The sequence below is a fragment of the Pogona vitticeps genome, chromosome 6, assembly GCF_051106095.1.
Source record: "Pogona vitticeps strain Pit_001003342236 chromosome 6, PviZW2.1, whole genome shotgun sequence".
NCBI classification, from domain to species: domain Eukaryota; kingdom Metazoa; phylum Chordata; class Lepidosauria; order Squamata; family Agamidae; genus Pogona; species Pogona vitticeps.
In genome coordinates this window covers 15,994,177-16,014,829 of record NC_135788.1, presented here as the reverse complement: position 1 = coordinate 16,014,829, position 20,653 = coordinate 15,994,177, and the positions used below count along the sequence as shown (strand labels likewise).

General features: G+C 40.1%; 1 protein-coding gene and 1 long non-coding RNA gene across 7 annotated transcripts in view; one reads left to right on the top strand and one right to left on the bottom strand.

Moving 5' to 3' along the window:
* The window catches only part of LOC110082878 (uncharacterized), a 36,907-nt gene extending 29,843 nt beyond the window's left edge, over positions 1–7,064 (bottom strand). Inside the window, exon 1 of the long non-coding RNA XR_012088225.2 lies at positions 6,952–7,064. This is a non-coding gene — a long non-coding RNA (uncharacterized LOC110082878). The remainder of the gene's footprint in view (positions 1–6,951) is intronic.
* Positions 7,065–7,143: 79 nt separating this feature from the next.
* Positions 7,144–20,653, top strand: part of ZEB1 (zinc finger E-box binding homeobox 1) — a 70,493-nt gene continuing 56,983 nt past the window's right edge. The window contains exon 1 of one of the 6 annotated variants that reach the window (XM_073002978.2): positions 7,144–7,277. In XM_073002978.2, the coding sequence (XP_072859079.2) occupies positions 7,220–7,277 (58 nt within the window). In that variant the 5' untranslated portion in view covers positions 7,144–7,219. Of the gene's footprint in view, positions 7,278–8,237; positions 8,400–8,548; positions 8,952–9,112; positions 9,839–20,653 lie in introns of those variants that run through there. The other 5 variants (XM_020800808.3, XM_078378567.1, XM_078378571.1 and 2 more) reach the window with 5 other exon arrangements.

Genomic DNA, 20,653 nt, shown 5'->3' with positions numbered 1-20,653 from the left:
TAGAAAAATGTGCATAAATATATGCAGGTTACATTTTGTACAGAATTTGTGGGGGAGTGATTTTTAATGTTTTCAAATATATACAAATATGGGACAAAATGAACATGTAATCAAAGAAAAAGTGAAATTAACAGATTCCCGCATCTCTCTTATTCATCCAGCTGCCCATAAAGCAAATCTGCAATTCTACTTCATGGCTATGAGTGAAGGAGGTGAAAACATAACAAAGATGCCACACTTGCTGCATATCAAGAATGGCTAAAGGAGAGAAAGAAAGAAAAAAATACCATAGCAGTTGTTTTTCCATGCAACCCACAAATGAGCAGTTTATGTATGCTTGCCTTGCATTGTTCTTATACGGGTCTTCAAGCAGGCCACATCCAAATTAATAATGAAGTCTATGCCTGCTTAGCTGAGGTCCATGGAGGTGATATACATTTTCCCCCTTAATTTTATTCTTCAAGGCATTACACACATTGATGCTGCTGCACAAAATACTAATACAAAATACTAATGCTTTACAAGCTTTACCTATCGCTTAGGGACTTGTTTAATTTTAACAACTACATATTAAAACATGGAACAATTCTAAGAATATAAGTGTATTTGAGCCCAAAGGATTCCACATTAGACATGAGTCAACCTAACCTACATTTTATTTCACAAAAATCTGGAAAACCTACTGTCCTTTCACAGATGTACCTTTGCATGTTTGTTTATAGCTGTGATGTGGTGCAGACCTGCAGCTGGTCTGTACCATTTCTCAGCAGCAAGACCCACCTTCCTTCAAGCTGCTATCAGCAATGAACTCCAGCTCCCACAGAGTTCTGGTAACACCTCAGGGAAGCACTGGGTGACTTATCACTGCTGCAATGGAGATGGATGGATGAGATTTGAGCAAGTGACAGGATTTTGGGCCACACAAGAATAAAACATTATTCCCGAGGAGTGGGGAGCAATGATAACAATAACAACAGAAGCCAGGGAGTAATAGAGAGGAGGATTCCCAGCTGTTGTTGGCCCATTAAAAAACTCAAATCGTATTTTGTGTTCCTCTTCTACCATTCAGAAGAGGAAATAGCTACATATCTTCCAGACAAAGCAAGGCACTTTCTTGTAATGTTCTTGTGTGTTTTTGTGTTTTTATTTTTGAGAAAAGAAATAAAAATTCCAGTCCAGAACCTTTGTGGCTTTCTCACTCTCTATTACTAAAAAAAAAAAAAAAAAACCTCTCTAGGTATCATCATCTGCATTTAACTAGAAAAAAAGTTAAGCAATACACCTACAAAATTTTAAGCCCCATATAATGCTTTCAGGTCTCTTTCATTGGAACATACTCATCAGTGGGACACATTGTGAGTCCTGACAAATGCCCCATAACAAAACTAATTTGTACATAATAGCTATCATCAGTGTACAGAGGAATAGTCTGCAGCCTTGGCTCACATCAAAAGCATTTGTTTAACTTGTTTTGCCAAGAAGAGAATGAAGTCAATCTGAATATTTTGTTCTAAAGAATGCTTAAGGGTATCTTGCTATAGAAATCTTTTAAAGGTGTAACGTGAAATATCTGTACGGGCTTCACAACTTTAAGAAATTTGCTATTGTTGAACATGAGCAGTTTGTTCGTGTTTCCACACTGACCCTATCCAAAATACCTTTTCGTTGTTGCCTCTCAGAGTGCACTCCATCTTAGACCCTGGCCCACTCAGAATAAGAACCACTGCTTTTTAAAAATCAATTTAAAATAAGATGTCTCCATGACGTAAACGGAAGCATGGATTATTATGCAAAACAAGCATGTTTTATGGTTGGGGAGTGATGTAAAATACTCTTCTGCCAGAGGGTTGTTAGTTTTACGTGGCTTGTGAAACTTGCATTTCAAATGTTTCTGCATTTATAAACCCCTCTTTTGCTGCAAATTGCACCTTTAAGGTTACTACTGTGTATTTCTCCAAAAATAAGACAGGGTCTTACGTATATTAATTTTTGCTCCAAAAAAACCATTAGGACTTATTTTCAGGGGATGTTTTATTTTTTTCATGTACAACACTCTACATTTATTCAAATACAGTCACTTCTTCTTCTTCTGGTTGCTGTACAACGCTGCACAATGGTGGAGGCCAGGGTTTCACTGAACTGGGCTTCTTTTTGGTGTAGGGCTTATATTACGAGAATCCTGAAAAATCATAGTAGGGCTTATTTTCAGGTTAGGTCTTATTTTCGGGGAAACAGGGTGTTGTTGTTTGTTGTTTAGCCATTAAGTCGTGTCTGACTCTTCGTTACCCCATGGACCAAAGCATGCCAGGCCCTCCTGTCTTCCACTGCCTCCTGGAGTTGTGTCAAATTCATATTGGTGGCTCCAATGACACTGTCCAACAATCTCGTCCTCTGTCATCCCCTTCTCGTCTTGCCTTCACACTTCCCAAACATCAGGGTCTTTTCCAGGGAGTCTTCTCTTCGCATGAGATGGCCAAAATATTGGAGCCTCAGCTTCAGGATTTGTCATTCCAGTGAGCACTCAGGGTTGAGTCTCCTCCAGCACCACAATTCAAAGGCATCAATTCTTCGGCGTTCAGCCTTCTTTATGGTCCAACTCTCACTTCCATACATTGCTACTGGAAAAACCATAGTTTTGACTATGCGGACCTTTGTCGGAAAGGTGATATCTCTGCTTTTTAAGATGCTGTCTAGGTTTATCATTGCTTTCTTCCCAAGAAGGAGCCGTCTTTAGATCCCATCTTTCCTCCATGGTGGGACTAAAAGTTACCTACATGGGGTTTGCAGCATTTCTCTCAGGCAATAATCAGACTCAAACCAGCTTAGCAGATGGCTGAATCAGATACTGGCTGAAATCCTGTTGTACCACTCTGCATGCACAATGAGAATGGTGTAATTAGCAGTGGCACTCAGAAGCATTCAAATCCACCAGTAGTGAATAATTAGTTGGACTGTGTTACTTGGCCTGAGGTGTAGATGTTTGTATTTTTAGTGGGGGACTTCTAGTGGGTGGGGAGTGTTTGGGGAATGTTATGTGTGTGCATGTGTCTGGTCTCTGGGTGTCTGTGAATTTCGTTGTATGGTATACTGTGTATATACTTACAATGACAATAAATTATATTATTATTATTATTATTATTATTATTATTATTATTATTATTATTATTATTATTATTATTATTATTATTATTATTATTATTATTATTATTATTATTATTATTATTATTATTAAATCTACCCTCAGCCATGGAAACTTATGGAAATGGTGACACTGAGAAAACCACTTCTTAAATATCTCAAACACTTCAAAAAAAAAAAAAAACACTACTAGGATAACCTTAAGTTGGAATCAACTTGATGCCATATTTTATTTATTTATTTATTTATTTATTTATTTATTTATTTATTTATTTATTTATTTATTTATTTATTTATTTATTTATTTATTTATTTATTTATATCCCGCCTATCTGGTCAATCATGACCACTCTATATAAAACATATCAAGTAAAGGACATAGAAAGTGAAATTGTAGAACATAGTTCTAAATCGGTTGTAGAATTAGTCAGATAGAGAAAAAGATATTGTCTCTTTGTAGTTATGAAAAAGAAAATGTAACATCATCATATATGTGTTACATTTGGTCAGAATGTTAAACAGCAGTTTAGAGTTATGGAACAGAGTGGGATGGGTCTTATGCCTGTGCATTCCCCTGCCACGCCCCTCCCAAACTGCAGTTAAAATATCAGAAGCATTAGCCACAACTGCAAGTTTATGGATAGTTTAAATCCATGCATGACCACTGTAGTGTCAATATGTCCTCACTTTCCCATGGTACAATGACCCTGAAGATGAAATCCTAGCTTACCCAAATGTTCTTTATCATATTTCGGTCTATTATTATAGTTTGTTCTTTTTCCCTACAATGAAGAGCATTGCCACTGCTTGGAGCAGAAAAAAGTCCTACAATTTTAAAAAGGCCTATAGCTTTAACCACTTTCAGATTCCTAATACAGTACTGGGTTTGCATCCACTTTGTAGAGACTTTTTTCCAAGTCCTATAAAGTAGTAATCAGTGTTGACCATGCAAATTATCCTATGGCAACACATCCTATGGCTTTAAAGAACACAACATGTAAATCCCTGTCACTAATCTACGGAAGAGCTAGAGGCAGCAATTAGACCAGATCAGAAGAAGAAATACCATTCTAACACACAGCTTTCTAAGCAGCACAGTTCCCTCATCATCAATATAAGAAAAATAACTTTGTTTTCTTGTGCAGCCAAATACTATACATATTTACTCAGAAAATAAGTCTTACTGACTTCAGTGGGACTTACTCCTCAATATATAAGATTTCAGCCTCCTCTGTTTAAGATCAAAATTGTATTTCTGGATTAAATGAAAGTTCCTGTAGTCGTTGAGCATTGTTTCAAACACTAGCCAAGTATGAATGCAACAGCCATTCCTTCCATCTTGAGTTCATTAAAAAATCTTTTAGTACATGGATAATCTATTCAGCAAATATTCTAAATATTAAATTTTTGACCATAGTGATTTTGGATTCCAACAATGACTGTATAGAAAGCAGTGTTGTACCAGGTTAGACTGCTTGTCCACCTAGTCCAGTACTGTCTATTCTAACTTGCAATGGCTCTCCAAGGTCTCTCAGACAGTGGTCTTTCACATCACACCAATGTCATCCTTCTAATTTTTACATCTCAGAAAATAAACTGGAATTTTTAGCAAGAAATACAAGTTCTATTAAAAAAATAAAGACCATGTGGCTGTTACATAATACAAATATAAGATCAGGTGATACCTTTATTAGACCACTAAAAATTGAACATCTAGCTCCATAGTTCAGAATTTAAAAGAAAAAAAGTTATGTAGTCATTACATAATGTCAATGCAAGTGTGTTATACTTTTAGACCACTAAAAATTGAACAACCAGCACTATCTATCTATCTATCTATCTATCTATCTATCTATCTATCTATCTATCTATCTATCTATCTATCTATCTATCTATCTATCTATCTATCTATATATGAGAGAATTATATATCTCTCTTGTGTTTCCCTGAAAATAAGACAAAGTCTTATATTCATTTTTATTCCAAAAAACACATTAGGGCTTATTTTCAGGTTTTTTTTCATGTACAATAATCTACAGTTATTCAAATACAGTCATGTCATCTTCTTCCAGTTGCTGCACAATGAAGGAGAGTAGGGTTTCACTTAACTAGGGCTTATTACACAGAATTTTATAATCATTTGCAATAATTAAAAGTCACCAGAAGGGTGTCACCTACTTTTGCATCTGTGTTCTATCAAGAAACACAACAAGAAGTATGTTAACACCACAAGGTTTCAGGTAGTTTCTCAACATAGCATTGATTAGAATAGTGACAATGTTTCATGCCCCCTTCTGGTGACTTTTAATTATTGCAAATGATTATAAAATTCTGTACAGTACTTCCAATGCAATGTTTGACAATTGGCGAAAACTGGATTCTTAGGTCACGGGCCTGACCTATTAACTTTACAGAGTCCTATTAACATTCGTTTATTTCCCTGTTGAGTGGAAGAAGAGTAATACAAAGGGGGAAAAATAGACTAGTCATCTGACCGAGCATTGGTCAAAAACTGAAAGCACTGTCCTAAACTGATGCTGATTTCTAAGTTAAAAATAATTACATTGTTTCAAGGATAAATTTTACAGTTGCTGATTCTAATATATACAGCTCTAAATGGCTTAAATTAAGAGGATGAGAGTGGTTTCTTGATGCTAGATGGAAATAAGTTTCTGCAAAGGAGATGGCAAGGAAAGTAGTAATGGATCTTTGCTCTCTTTACATCAGATCACACCATAATTATCTCTTTTAACATGTTGTAATTCTCTCATATTTCCAAATACCAAATTTGACCTTGCTTCTGAAATTCACCATGAACCCTGCTAAAAGATTTCTCCACATATATAGATATACAAAGGTCTGTCCTCATCCTTCTCCGGTTGTCAAACTGCTCCTATTCTAATGACTTTCTATTGACCAACACGAGTCTTGTTCCCAAACTCCACACAATTTTAACAATCATGATTCAATCCTTGAACGCCTTCGTAGAGTTGAGATAGTTTTTGAATGTTTTCTTGCTTTCAGTTATTCAATTGTATTTTAAATAGCATATAGCTTATTTTTTAATGTTTAACTTATCATGCTTTTAATTCTATTCCTTTTAATAGTTTAATACTGTACAGTATTTATATGCCGCCTTGGGTCCCTTTATGAGGGGAAAGGTGGCATATAAATAAAATAAACCGATAAATAAAACAGCTAAAGATATCTGCTTAGTCTTTGAAGAGCCTGGCAGCACCTGCCCATATCTAACGGAATAGGTACCTGCCATTTCGCAGGTACCTCGCACGCTTTCTTATTTATACCCGTTGTTCTGCTCTTTTCCTCAGAGCCAATATAGTATTCAATTGACATCCACCCACCCGCCCACTGGCTATTTGAAGTCTTGCCTAGAACCACTGTTTGCCTCCTTGCCCATTTTCTCACTCCTTTTCCCTTCCCACAATAACTCGGGATGAAAATTTGCCTTGTTTCACCTCACACCCCCGTTTTGCTCTTAACTGTGGGGACTGTGTGGAATCCTTGAGCGAGGCCCTGAATAACGGAAGCCCCGCCGCCACCCTAAGAGCCAACGGTGTCCTCGCGGGGCGCGCTCGCCTACCCATTGGTCAGTCCCCCCCCGTGCGCTCTCCTCGCGCACCTCTCCCTCGCGCGCGCCCCTCCCATTGGACGCGCCGCACACATCCCCCCCCCGATAAAAGGACCCCCCCCTTCTCCCGTCGTTCCAACCCATACACAAGCCGCTCCCTCCTTCTTCTTTCGCTTTCTCCCCCCCCCCCCGCGCTCCGTTCCGTTCCTGGCGCTATAAAGTACCTGCGTACGGCAAGGCGAGAGAAACTTTTCCCTCCTGCCGGTTCAAACGTGCTGCCGTAAAGCGGCCGTCTCCCCTGGCAACAAGGTTCCGGCGGCCGAACACTAGGTGTAGGAAGGTGATGTAAAAAAGTAAAAAAAAGGCACACATGCACACACCAAACCACCCAGTGTCGTAAACCAGGTCCGGGCGGGGGCTGAGGGGGGGGAGAGCAGCGAGGGGGAGGGGGGGAGGAGGTGACTGGAGCATTTAGACACAAGCGAGAGGATCATGGCGGATGGCCCCAGGTGTAAGCGCAGGAAGCAGGCGAACCCGAGGCGTAATAACGGTCAGTCCGCTCCGCCGGGAAGCGGCCCGGGGCTCCGCTGGGGCCGCTCAGGGGGACCGGGCCGGGGGTCGGGCTGAGCTTTTTCTTTTCTTTTTTTCCCCCTTTCTTTTTTTTTTTTAATTAGTCGAGGGGAAAGAGAAGGGGAAGAGAAAGCGTAGGGGCGGGTGGGGAGCGAGCGAGGCGAGAAGTAGAAAGTAATTTCCCGGGTGCTCCTCGCTGGGAGCCCGGCTCTCTCTGCACCGTTAGATCCGCTACCTGGTGCCTCCCTCCCCTCCTCGCTCGCTCGCCCTCCCCGCCTGGCTGCCTCCTTCTCCGCCTAGCGGTTGCCTCCTCGCTCAGCCTGCTGCTTGCTGCTCCTGCTGCCCGCTTGCTCTCGCCTGCCCGGGGACCGTTACACGCCCGCCGGCCGCTGCCTTTTGCCTCGCCTCGCTTCGCCTCTCTCGTCCCCCTGGCGTTTGGCCCCGCTGGCTGGCTGGCTGGCTGGGAGGCGGACGTTTCGCCTGTCCGGCCACCGGCCTTCTTGTCCTTTCCTTTCGGGCGGAAAGTGACGGAGCTTCTCGGGCCACTCCGGTTCCTTTTGAGGGGGGGGGGAAGAGCGAAAGGAGGAGGAGGCCTCTCGGCAACCTCAGCAGCCCCAACTTGGAAACTTATTACCTGAACTGAGGCGGGTCCCGTGGGGGGGGGTTCTGAAGGGGCTCCTGCCCGCCTCCCTCCTCAAAACTTTTTCGGGGGGGGCTGAGGCTGCGAGTTTGGGGGGAGTCCCGTCACCTCCTCCTCCCCTCAAAGCTGGAGAAGCCCCGAGTACAGACAACGCTCTCTTCTGCGCCCCCCCCCCAAATTAGGAGTTTTGTTGTTGTTTGCAGCGGGTGAGGGAAAAGTGAGGTACAAAGACTTTCTGAGGCGTTGTGGTGGCCTCCTCCCCCCCCCGAAACTGCGTGTAACCCGCCCGCTTGACAAACGTTGCGAACGAAACGTCGGGCCAGGGTGATGATGGTCGTGGGGACTTTCGTTCTCTGGATCGATGTGGTGTTTTTTTCTCTTTTTTTGGCCCCAACGGGAAGGGGAAGAAAGGGGAGGAAGGAGGAGGAGGTCGAGGCGATGGAAGCCCTGTTGCTTGCTGCAGTGTGTATTGATTTTAATTAATTTATTTATTTAGCAAGGGAAGAGCACCACACGCGCACCCCTGAGATCCCCCTCGGCAGGGACCCCTCCTTTTCTCTCCCCCCTCCCTCTTCTGCTTTCTCCCCCCCTTTCTCTCCACCCCCCTCTCCACTTTCGCCTCCGCCTCTTTTAGTGCCTGCAGTGCATGTTGATTTATCTCCGTAGCCATTGAACATATTGTTTCTCCTCCCACACCCCCGCCAACCTCCAGATCTTGGCAGAAGTGTTAGAAGTGGGGGTTTTAAGTTTTTCTTTTTTAAATTCTCTTTTCCTTTATCAACATGATTGGGGAAGGAAGGCTGCCTTGTCCGTGGGTTGGGGAGGGATCGTGAATCGGCCAAGTTTCTTTCCCACCCTCTCTCCTTGGATTTCGAGGTACCTGTTTGTATAATAATCATAATAATGGGAGGTAGCGGTTTGGCCGCTGAGCTTCTCTCCCCCCCCCCCCCCGGCTGGGCATGAGCAACTGCTAGAGGCTACATAAGGAATGACGCTTACTTTACTGATTTAAAGGTTGCCTTCTTTTAAATTTTTTATTTTGTTCATCTCTATTACTTTGAAATGAGTTTGGGAGCTACGCTCAAAAGAGGGGGAGTAAATACACAAAAGTCCTTTGCTGTTAGATTCTTGCCCCCCCCCTTTCCCCATTTCGGGTAGAAATTAACGGGAATGCTGATGACTTCATAAGATGTAAAACGGGAGGTTTTGTAACCTTTCTTGGCAATTTTTTAAAGCTTTTGTGTGGCATTTCCTGTATACGTTTATGGATAGGAAGCAGTTTAGCGGCTGGTCCGAGATCATGACGTTTTTTGCACAGGTTTTTAATAACTCCGAAAAGGAATTGTGGTTTCCTGGGGTGGGAGGGCGCTATGACCTATGATACTTAACATATGAAAGGTGCACATAGCGTTGCCTTTTTAACCGACTAACAAGTTGATATGGTGGTTCGGAACTAGTAGCGCCCTAGTGTGTGTGGGGGGGGAGGGCATATTTATAGCGAGTATCAAGATATAAACTGGAAATTGCAATGGTAAATTCCTGTTGTAGACCAAACGTTTGTGTGCTTCTTGTCATGTCGAGGTTATTAAAGGTAAGTTCGGAAAGTGCTACACTCTCCCTACCTTATTTAAAATGTTAATGATAGAGAAAGGGGGCTTTTCTTGCTGCTGACGACATGTGTGTGACATGCAAGCCTGAACCACCCAGTCTTTGGGTAGGAGCTGTAAACATGTTTACCTGTTCAGGAAAGAAAATGAATTTTCTTTTAAAGATACTCTTAATTAGAATATCATACATCTAAAGCCTATCAGCAGATGCCCTGAGTGCCTGGATACCTTGCCTTTGAAATCAACGGGAGAAAGGGGGATTCTGACGGCTGCAGCAAATGGCAACTTGTGCAGGTAGAAAAAATGGTGTGTGAGGTTTCTGTAGCATGGATGTCAGCCCTCTCCCGTCTGCTGCTTTCATTCTCAAGGGAGGGATTTATTTACCGTGCTTGCTGTCAGTGTTATTCCTTTGTGCTTAATATTAGAAGAACAAATTTAATGCTGTTTAGTACCAATGTTTTGCCTGCAGTATGAATGATTTGTAGAAAACAAAAGGTGTATAGGATACCATTCCAGGTACACCCTCCTATATTTTTCATGTTTTTGGTTGAAATAATCACGCTGGTGTTCCCAGATCGAGAGCCTTTGGTTTATACCGGATTCTACCAATTGTAGTGTAGTAGTGTAACAGATAAGGAATAACTTCTGGTGCTCTGTGTTAACCATCATTAGATAGGCTAGATAATAGATGCTGGATAATAGAGATTTCTCAGCAGTGGGTTCCTATTTGACTTGCAAATGTTTTTGATCAGAATTGGCAGGGGAAGTTAACCCTTAAACCTTTGTCACAAATGGGCAATTGAAATTATTTCTGTGCCAGATTTCTTCCATAAAAGGATTGTTGATTTCTTGTCTTTCAAGGATACCTACCATGTCTACTGCTAATCCTGCATAATATTTATTCTGTCATCAGGCATGAGGAAGATAGTCCGTTATATTAAAATGAATTCCAGAATTGCAGCTCATACCTAGTTATAACACTAGACTAAGTACTGTTTTTAACTTAATTAGGTAATGTGCATCTTTTCTGAAAAGCTAAGATGCTTGTCTCCCATTTCCCAGTATGAAAATGCATATATTATCTTCATGTTCTAAGCAGAGTGCATCAGAGATGCATGCTATTTTAATCTCTCAAGGCTGCAATCCTCTGTTCACTTACATAGAACTAAGATCCCATTGAGCTTAATGGGACCTGCTTCAGAGAAGATATGCAGAAAATTTTGGTTTAAATGTACAGTACTCCTTGATTGGCTGGTGCAGGGTGACAATATATGCTTAATAGATGAAAGAAACTTGCAGTCATATCTACTATTTTCTCTTAAACTAAGCTCACCTATAGTCTTCATAAAAACTGGTACTATATACTCCAGCCATAATGAATCACAGTGCATATAACTTATAACACAATTATTATGTTTAGGTTTTCACGTACGCTTGATTTGCAAGCAGTAAGAATAATACAACAGAAAGGAATGCTGCCGTATTTTCCTGTCCAGCAAACTTTGTAATCCTAAATGCAGAATTAAGACTACAAGTTTCATTTTCTTTCATAGATCATCTGCAGTTGTTGAAGATAAGTGCAGATTATAGTGTGATCATTTACTTGCTTAATTTAAGTACTGTATAGTAGAGACAAGTCTGTAAGTTGCTTTGCGTATGCACTGTTTATATACCTACCCAAAGGAAAGAACTATAAGTGGGCTGAAATGGAATCAGCAGTTGCATTCAGTATCTGAAACTCCACTTGAACATTTCAATACTTTCTGGGATGTAGACTTAAATAAAGATTAAAAGTAAAGAGTGTTTCTCTGCTAGCATATTTAAGTGAGGCAAAATATTAAAATGGCACCCAAGCAAAGGTATGCAAGTCAACTATCGTATGCAAAAGTTTATTTCTTCTTTTTTACAGTGTTCTGTTGATGTTAGACTGTGTAGCTTGGCGGCTGTGGGTTCTTCATAAATCTACAAATAAGAGGGAACTTCTCCAATGATTTCATTAATCTAAAATGGTTATCGTACATAAATTATGCAGCTTAATTTTGAATTGTCATAGTACAGATTTAAACAGTACAGTATTTCAATTTTACACTATTTAGGCCTTCAGGGTATCTTATCTATTTCTTTATGGTTGAGTTAGGGTTGAGCTTGTACGTTTAAGAACTGCTTTCAGGGGAAAAAATAACCCTGATGTCTCATTGTATTCTGGCTGTCATAGCTTTTGATGGTGAGCAAAGAGTAACCTCTTTTCAAATGCATCTGCTTTTTCCTGACATAATCTGTAACAGAGCACTGTTGCTTCTGCCACAGGAGTTCTTCCTACAGACAGCTGATTTAATGGCAGTAAGAAGAAAGTCTGAATATATGCCTGTTCACTTACTATAAATAGTAGGATATTTAAATACTTCTGCTCCAATACCAATTCCTTGAATCATAATATAGCTTTACAAACTTCTGTGAAGTTCAAAGAACTTCATTTTTATTCTCGCTCATTTCTAACCATGGAAAGAGATGTTTACAGTTAATCACAATTGGATTAAGGCTGAGAGTTAATAGTTGTCTAAGACTACCCAGTAAATTCATGGCTGAGCTGAAGTCTGAACTAGGGACTTTCTTATGAGTCATTGCACCATGTCACCTTCACAGTGGTACCCAAGGATGTTTAGAAACCGCAAGCAGTAAAATTGTCATCACAGGTTTTGTGTACCCTAAACTATGTTCAGGAATAATGCTGAAGCATAGTTTATTTTTTTATTGTAACTGTATGTGGATTTGCACACTTCCCTAACTTGCATCCCTTTTCTGGCATTGCTACAAGGAAAACTGAGGCTTCTGTTTAAACATGTCATATGAACTATGAACTGTGGTTAGTTTTAACTATAGTTAACTGAAACAAGTTTTATGTAACTTGGCTTTTTCTCAATTACCCATTGCTAAAATTAGCCATGAGTTAATGTTCAGGTGAGGCATTAAAGCATTTCTGTACATGCATACTATAGACCAGTTTGTGCTTATAAGCTTGGCTGAAGTAGAAGGAATGTGATGAGAAAGCTACCTTAATACCTGAATGAACTTCTGTGAGACATAGCTAAAATTTCATTGCTTCCTGAGCTATCAGGAATTGCATCTCCTGATTCCCCCCCCCCCCCAATGCATTAAAGAAACTACTGGGTGGTTTTCCTTGACTTTGTAATCCTAAATGCAGAATTAAGACTACAAGTTCCATTTTCTTTCATAGAGCATCTGCAACTATTGGAGATAACTGCAGATTATAGTGTGATCATTTAATTGCTAAATTAATACCTGTAATGAATTAGTCTTGACTGCCCCAGCTTATCAATCCTGAGATTTTAGGATCGGTCTGCCACTTTCTTCCCCAAAATTCTAAAGCTGTATTCCTTTGCCAAATTTTTATACTGCTGTATTGTATTGTGTTAAATTTATTTATGTATTTATTTAACTTATAATTGTATGTCTTGAAGAATTTTGTGCATGTTTTCTGCCCTGTTGAGCATACCACACAACAAAAGTATTACTTTCTGTGTTTCATTCTATGAAATGAGTTTATTAATATATGTGACCTTTCAACTCCCAATGAATCCCCAATGCAGGTAACAAGATAAGTGAGATAACATAGTGCAATAAAATAAAGAAATATATAATCATTGTAAAGCAATAGCAGCAATAAGCATATGAAATAATAGCCAGGGTTTGTTTTTTGTTTGCAACAATGATGCCTTGACCTGATGCCTGAAGACAGAAGAGAGCCATTTTGAAACAGAAGAGTCTGAAGCTGGAATGATGCTACTGAAAGGGCATTCCTCACCCTCTGCAGTGCCAGGTGCAACAGGGCCCGTTGCATAAAGATCTTAGTACATATTTAGATTAATCTGGAAGAATACATCCTGCAGCTAAGCAGATTCCATAATGTTTAAGATTTTTCTTAAATGTGAAAATCACTTGTTTTAGTTCCTCATAAATCTCAGTTATGTAAAATGCTGTCTTCAGCATGCTAGCTGAATATCGAAATGCACTGTTCTTAATTACATTATGGGAACGTTTGTTTTCTGAGCACACATTTTAAAAGTTTGTTACTGAATTGTGGCTTATTTCTACTGAGTTTGAACTTTGTTTTTCTTATTTTCCCATATGTTAACTATTGAACTGTACTAAGATTTCTTAAGGTAAAGAGGTTATTAGCTTTATTGATAATACCGGTTATATTCTTAATAAAGATTTGAGTAGAATAGAGGCATATATATTTGTAAATTTCTTAAATATACTGTGATACAGCTTTGATGTCCTCAGGATTCTCTGTTCTCAGTGGGCTTAAGTTCTGTAGAACTCCGATTTGTGTCTGAGTTAAAATGCATTGGGTCATGTGGTGATTTTCTAATAATTAAGAATATAAATTGTAGGCTTGATGAACTTTTCTCAAATTTTAGCCCTCTACAAATCCTTTCCATGCTACATTTTCTGAAATTTTATGTTCCATAAGGAAGCAGTGTGGTTTTACTTTTTCATTTACAACTGGTGGAGAAAAGTTAGAAAGAAAGCTATGTGACTCATATAATTACTGCCATAAAATCTGAAACCCAGAATTCTGGGTTTTGGAATTCTGATCCATTGTGTGTTCTTTTCAAGTACACTCGGTCTTTCCGGTTCCGATCTATTATGTGTTCTTTTGCAGCTGTTTAGTTCTGTGGGCATCTTACCTACAGAATATTAATACCCAGGTATCATAACATTAAATCACCTGGTGAGACTGAATTTATGTGGGTACTCTGTTGTGTAGCTTACAGAGCTCAGATGATGGAAAAGTAGAAGGACTGTGGAACTGGATAGAAATTTTAGCACTGATAATACAAAGATATTGAGGATTATAGTCTTCTAGGGTTATTGCTCTGTCCCCAACATAGGTCACTTGTTGGTAATGCTTTTATTATTAAAAGTAAAGTGTATGTTTTCTTTCTTTCAAATGTGCAAAAACTTAAATGTACATAATGTCATGTATAAAACATAGGTGACATCTCAGTACTTTACCTGTGTTCTGTTATACAGTGAACTGTAAACATGCCCATATTGAATAAAGAACTACAGTACTCAGTGGTAGAGTTGGTGCTCTTTGGTATATGTTCCTTCTATACTTTTCTTGTGCTCCTTATTTAACAATCCTGTAAATCATATGATATTTCAAACTTTTCCTTGAAAAATCTAACATAAGAAATAGGTTCAACAGTTTCCATTGAAATATTATCCTGAAACTTAAATTAGGAGACATTGCATTTTGTAATTAGACTACAACCATCTCTCTCTCTACTATACCTCATGGGTTGACATTCTTGAAGGTAGTACTTGAATAAAAATTAGCAGGAAACATCATATATGCCTTTCTAGAACTCCTTGTAAGTACTGTATTGTAGGTAGAGAAAAGGTGGAAGGAATGTAGTAATGTCAAATTGGTTCATGATGCAGATTCTTCCAGTGGCCTCAGTGGTACACTGTACAGATCTTGAAATATTCAATCTAGACACTTAAAAGGAAAAATCCTTAAGGCATTAACTTTATTTCAGCAGTTAATCAGTGTAGTTATGTAGCAGCCATCTATATTATGATAACAGGATTTTTACAAAAATTGGTCATTGTACATGTCTTGTTATTTCTGTATTTCAAAAATGGTGTGTGGGGATGTGTTCTATATAGGATAACATTTAAAGTTCTGTGTCTTTTAACTTTTTTAATGTCTTTATAATAATTGTGCTGTCAAGTCAATTCTAACTTATGGTGACCCCTTTTCAGGCTTTTCTAGGTAGAGAATACTCAAGAGTGGTTTACCATTCCCTTCTTCTGAGTACATCCTAGGACTGTGCAACTTGCCCAACGCTACACCATCTGGCTCTTCTGGGAGGCTCTATGGGGAGTCGAACTCTCTGACTCTGTAGCCAGATACTTTAACCACTGAGCTATCCAGCCAGCTGCAAACTGTGGATAACATTGGTGAAACCAAAGACATGATAATCTGGGTCAGATTAGGGACTGATTTGATTTTAAAAATACTGTTTTTGTGTAGTTTCTAAGTAAGAGGCCAAAATGCCTATATGAGGTAGCAAGATATTTGCTGATAGTTATGTTCATGTATTGTGTGCTGTCAGGGTAGAAGAAAAGGGGGGAAATGTAAAAAGACTACCAAGGAATGGAAACTGTTGCTGCAGCATAGTAGCCACAGCTGTGGCTTGTCCTGTAATGATTCATCTATATCAGGTTCTTCCACAAGCAGGTGGAGGAGCCTATGCAGGCTGTTATCTCTCTAACTGAAAAGACTGTGGTTGGCCCCCTGAGGTCTGCCATTTTTGAGACCTAGGGGCACCACCACCCTGAGCCATTCCACCTGAGCTTGTTACAGTGTTAGTTTGCATTAATTAACAGAAGAGTAACACGTCTGTTTTTGTTGGTTCCATTGAGAATAAGTTTTGCTTAAAAACAAATAATGTATTAAATACATAATTCTGTGTGAGCCAGTTACGTCCCGCCTCCCATTTGTGGCCTAATCTTTGTCCAAGATTAGGAAGTTGGTTTTAAACCCCTGCATTTATTGCTTTTCTGTACCAATAATTGCATATAAAATGTATTAATATCTGGAAACAAGAGTATGAGTGTATCAAAAGAACTGGATGATTTAGATGATAGTAAAATTTTCTCGCTAGTCTGTTCTCCTCCTCCTCTCTTTCACTGGTCTTTTGCATTCCCTATAGCTCAATGAATTAGGTATCTGGCTGTAGAATCAGAGAATGGCAATTCAGTTCCTGCTGTGCATGTCATAAGAGCCGGGCTGTGTAGCCTTGGGCAAGCTGCATAGTCCTAGAATGCTCCGAGAAGAAAGTAATGGTAAACCGCTTCTGAGTACTGTCTATCTAGAAAAGCCTGAAAAGGGCCACCATAAGTCAGAAGTGACTTGACAGCACGAACTATTATTATAAAGAAATGAAAAGGCTCATAATGTGGCAATTCATTTTGTTGCCATGTTTGAGAGAGACCTTTTTAATGTTCATTTTTAAAGAATACAACTAGCTTAACTGAGGATGGTAACTAAGGGGATGCTATTGGTTGCCTATATTTAGGACTACACAAAATAAGGTATAATTTATTCATTCATTCATTTCTGTAGTGGGAACTAAAGTGTATTTTCTAACTTCCAGATAAAGCGCTTTGCACTACAAAAGTTTAGACCAGGGGTCTCAAACTCAATTTACCTGGGGGCCGCTAGAGGCAGAGTCTGGGTGAGGCTGGGCCGCATCAGATTTTCCACCAAGTGGCAAGAGCCTGAGGAAGCCGCCCAGGAGTTTCCTTAGCCCGGCTGGGGCTCCGAGGAGGAGGAGGAGGAGGGGTGCGCGAGCCCTCGTCGCCAGCCACGACTCCCTCCAGCTCCTTCTTCACTATCACCACCACCAGGATGAAGAAGCGGAGAAGGGAGGGAGCACCGGCGGCCGCATAGCTGTGGGAGGAGGGCACGACATAAAATTTAAAAACCCCTCACAGAATCGCCTTGCCAGACGAGAAAAGCCCCCACTGGTACCTGCAAAATTAAATAGAATGGGACGGGGGGCCACAGGTGTGCACGCATGCACAAAAACACGCACACAGACATGGAGGTCTGACAACCTTCCTCTGAGGGCCCCCCTCAAAAAAGATGCACTCAGCAGCAGCAGCTACCCCCACCACGACAGAGGAGCAAACTTTGCGGGGCGAGCCCAGGCAGCCTTCAGAGCCGAGGCGGCTGGAGGAGGAGGAGGAGGAGGAAGCACCGCTAGGTGCAGAAGTGGCCGCTGGCCAGGCTGGTGCTGGGGGAGCCAAGAGAGAAAGAGCCAGAGAGCCCCTTCCCTGGAAGAGGCAGCTGTGGCTGCTGCTGGCAGTGCTGCTGGCGGGCCAGCTGCAGTTCCGGATGGAGGGTGCAAGAGGCGCTGTCTTGGGAGAGAGCTGGCGAGTGAGGCGAGGCTTTTTTTGACTCTTGACAGCAGAGGACGCGTGGGTGCTTCAAGGGGGGCAGGCAAGGTGGGGGCTGCAGACTATCATTCGGCGGGCCTCAAATGGCCCCGGGCTGCATGTTTGAGACCCCTGGTTTAGACTGTTTCCTTCAAATTTTCATGCAGTGTTCCTTCACATCCTTGTTAGGGGAATTCAGCTGAACTAAATCACATTGGTTTTGCTTATTATTTTTATTTTTGCTGAAAACAGCCTATGGCCTTTGAAATTTATTTTTAAACCTCAATTTATTTATTATTATTATTATTTAGTCTTTCATAACTTCCAGGTCAGTGACCTATAGGGGCAAGTAGAAAAGTTGTTTGAATGTTACAGATCTCTTAAAAGGATGTTTGGTGTAAACAAAATGTGAATTTATAATAATTTCACAAAAATAAAGTCACACAGTTACATAATGCATAATAAGACCAGATGGGTCCTAGAGTCCCTTCAGATTTTATAATTCTTTGATTAAGGCAAGGTCCAGGTGAAAACCTTGGAGTGCAACCCTAGTCAGCAGTGAACTAAACAAATAGGATGATTTGCTTTGTTGGGTGTATATTGGGGTCATATTTCCTTTTCTTCTCACGTTCCAGTTCAGAAGGAAAGAATTTCCCTTAATAACTCAGTATAGAGCCAATCTGTATATGATGCCATAACATCATTAGTAGATTTGGTCTGTGAGCTGATGTGGAAAAGCTGTTAAGGTTTTTCAAGTGGCTTTTTATTTTCTTCAGTGCTTCTCCATCTCTGCAAGATTTGGGACAATCCCCTCTCCACCTCCAAGTTATTCCTCTTGAGCACAGTGATTGTTTGGCAGTGTTTCCCTTTAGCTTGGGGGCTGTGGGTAGATAATCTTTTTAGCTGAGCTGTGCTTCTGAGCATAGTGCAGTTGCAAAAAACAGTGCCTGCTCATTCCATAGTACCAAGCTGGGGAGAGAGACTGAAACTCTTATCACTCTTTGCTGACAAGTAATTAAACAGCTGCCACGCAGAGTGCAACTGTGAATCATTGATACTCAGTTTCTGAAGTAAATATGAACCGCTTTTCTGATACATAAAATAATAGAGAAAATTAGTTGGAATCGCATTCAGGGGCACCTTTTTATTTTTTATATAAAGGTTTATAGTCTGCCTGCTGTTGTTTACACACCAGGACAATTTACACTAATGAAAATAATGTAAAACAATATAGCATAAATATAATAATACGATAAAACAGCAGATATTTATTTATTTATTTATTTATTTATTTATTTATTTAATATCCCGCCCATCTGGTCTGGTCGACCACTCTGGGCAGCTTCCAATAATAAAAATATTAAATAGAGAATTACAGTATCTACCTAGTAAAACAGGGACCTTCCAGAACAAAAAAAGCGTAGTTAAATAATGTGATGGAATACAATACAGTAGCTGGATATCAGTTGAGCTTCACAAAACAACAATTTGCATAAATCAGGTTCAGATGCTAAAAAGCCCTGTTCTCTTGTTGAATGTCAGTAAGAGAGTCTCAGAAGGAACTGTGTGCTAACGTAGCTGTTAAATTATTAATAATAATAGTAATTATATGTTGTCAGGTCAGTACTGACTTATGGCCATCTGGTACTTTGCAGCTTACCCAAAGCCATACAGGCTAGCTCTTCTGGGATGCACAGTGAGGAATTCTGCTCCCAGTCTGTGGTTCTACAGCCAGATACTTAACTCACAGCTGTTAAATTATTGCTAGTCTATTGTAAGAGTGGACAAATCTCCCCAGCTGCTGCATCAGATTGAGCATCTGGATTAGACCTCCCTCTGCTTCAGCTACCAAAGGAACAGCTGTCCACTACCAAAGCTATGAGTGGGAGAATACAGACTAATGTTTCTCCCCTGGAGCTGAATTCATGAACAAAGTGTTTCTCCACCAGGCTGTATTTGTTAGTAGGGGAAACTTGGTACAGGATTGGTTCTATAACAGCAGGCCTGGCCACTTAGTCTGCGTGCTTCACCAACCTCAAAGACGGATAAGGGGAATGACAAAATTCTGCAGCTTCTTTGTTGATGTAAGCATTTGTGGAGAAATGAGGAGTGTCAGATAAAAGTAAGTTGGCGGCAGAAGGAAAGTAGTAGCAGAGAATAGGGATTGCAAAGGGAAATATTTGGAGGGTTGTTCCTCACCCTATGAGCATTTTCATTGGCTTTTTCATTAACTGTGTTAGCAAGTTCCAAAGCTTTGGCCTTTTAATACATACCCTGTGTTCTCCTGCCTCTATTCAGAGACCTAAATATGCCTCTCACTACTTTACAGTTTCCTACTGATGTAAATGGCTTCCAGACACCTCTGACATAAAGTAATGGCTTCTGCTCAAGAGAGTAAACAAAACCTGGCCTCTAACCTGTTAGATAGCAGCCTGGCCTACTAATAAAGAATGTAAAAACCTGTAGAATATTGGTGCAGGGTCATAGACATGGGCAAAACCTCATCATTCAAATCTATCTTCTAGCCGCCTAGAGTGGTCCGAGTTGACTAGATAGGCGGGATATAAATAAAATAAATAAAATAAATATCAGTACTGTACAGTATGTTTAGAATCTTTCAATATAATAATTTATATTTTGTTAAGCTTTCCTTTTAGCTGTAAATTTATTGTTCCTGTAAGCTATTGCCTGTGAGATTTGGCATTCTGAGATTGTTTTGACCCTGTTCTATGCAGTAAACTCATAAACTACGGTGATTGCGCTTACGTTTGAGAAAAGTTGTGATCTCTGAAATAGACAACCTATAAATCAGATGTACTCCAGTAAGCATGATATGGAAAAATGTTTTAGCATCTATTGCTTCTTGCTAGAGGGGTTGAATATCTGTGGAACACAAGATCACAAGGCATTGAATCTTTAGGTTTCTGTGTTTCTCCATTTGAACTGTTACAGATATAGATTGTTGATTCATAGGAGACCATCCAGAAGCTAGTAGAACTGAAATTGAGTGAACTATTTGCTCAGTAAACCTAGTATAATTCTACTACAAAAGGCTAAATATTGTGTCTTAGAGTGGTTCCCAAACCTTCTCGTTTGTTTTGTTTACTATTTAGTTTCTTCCAAAAAAAGATC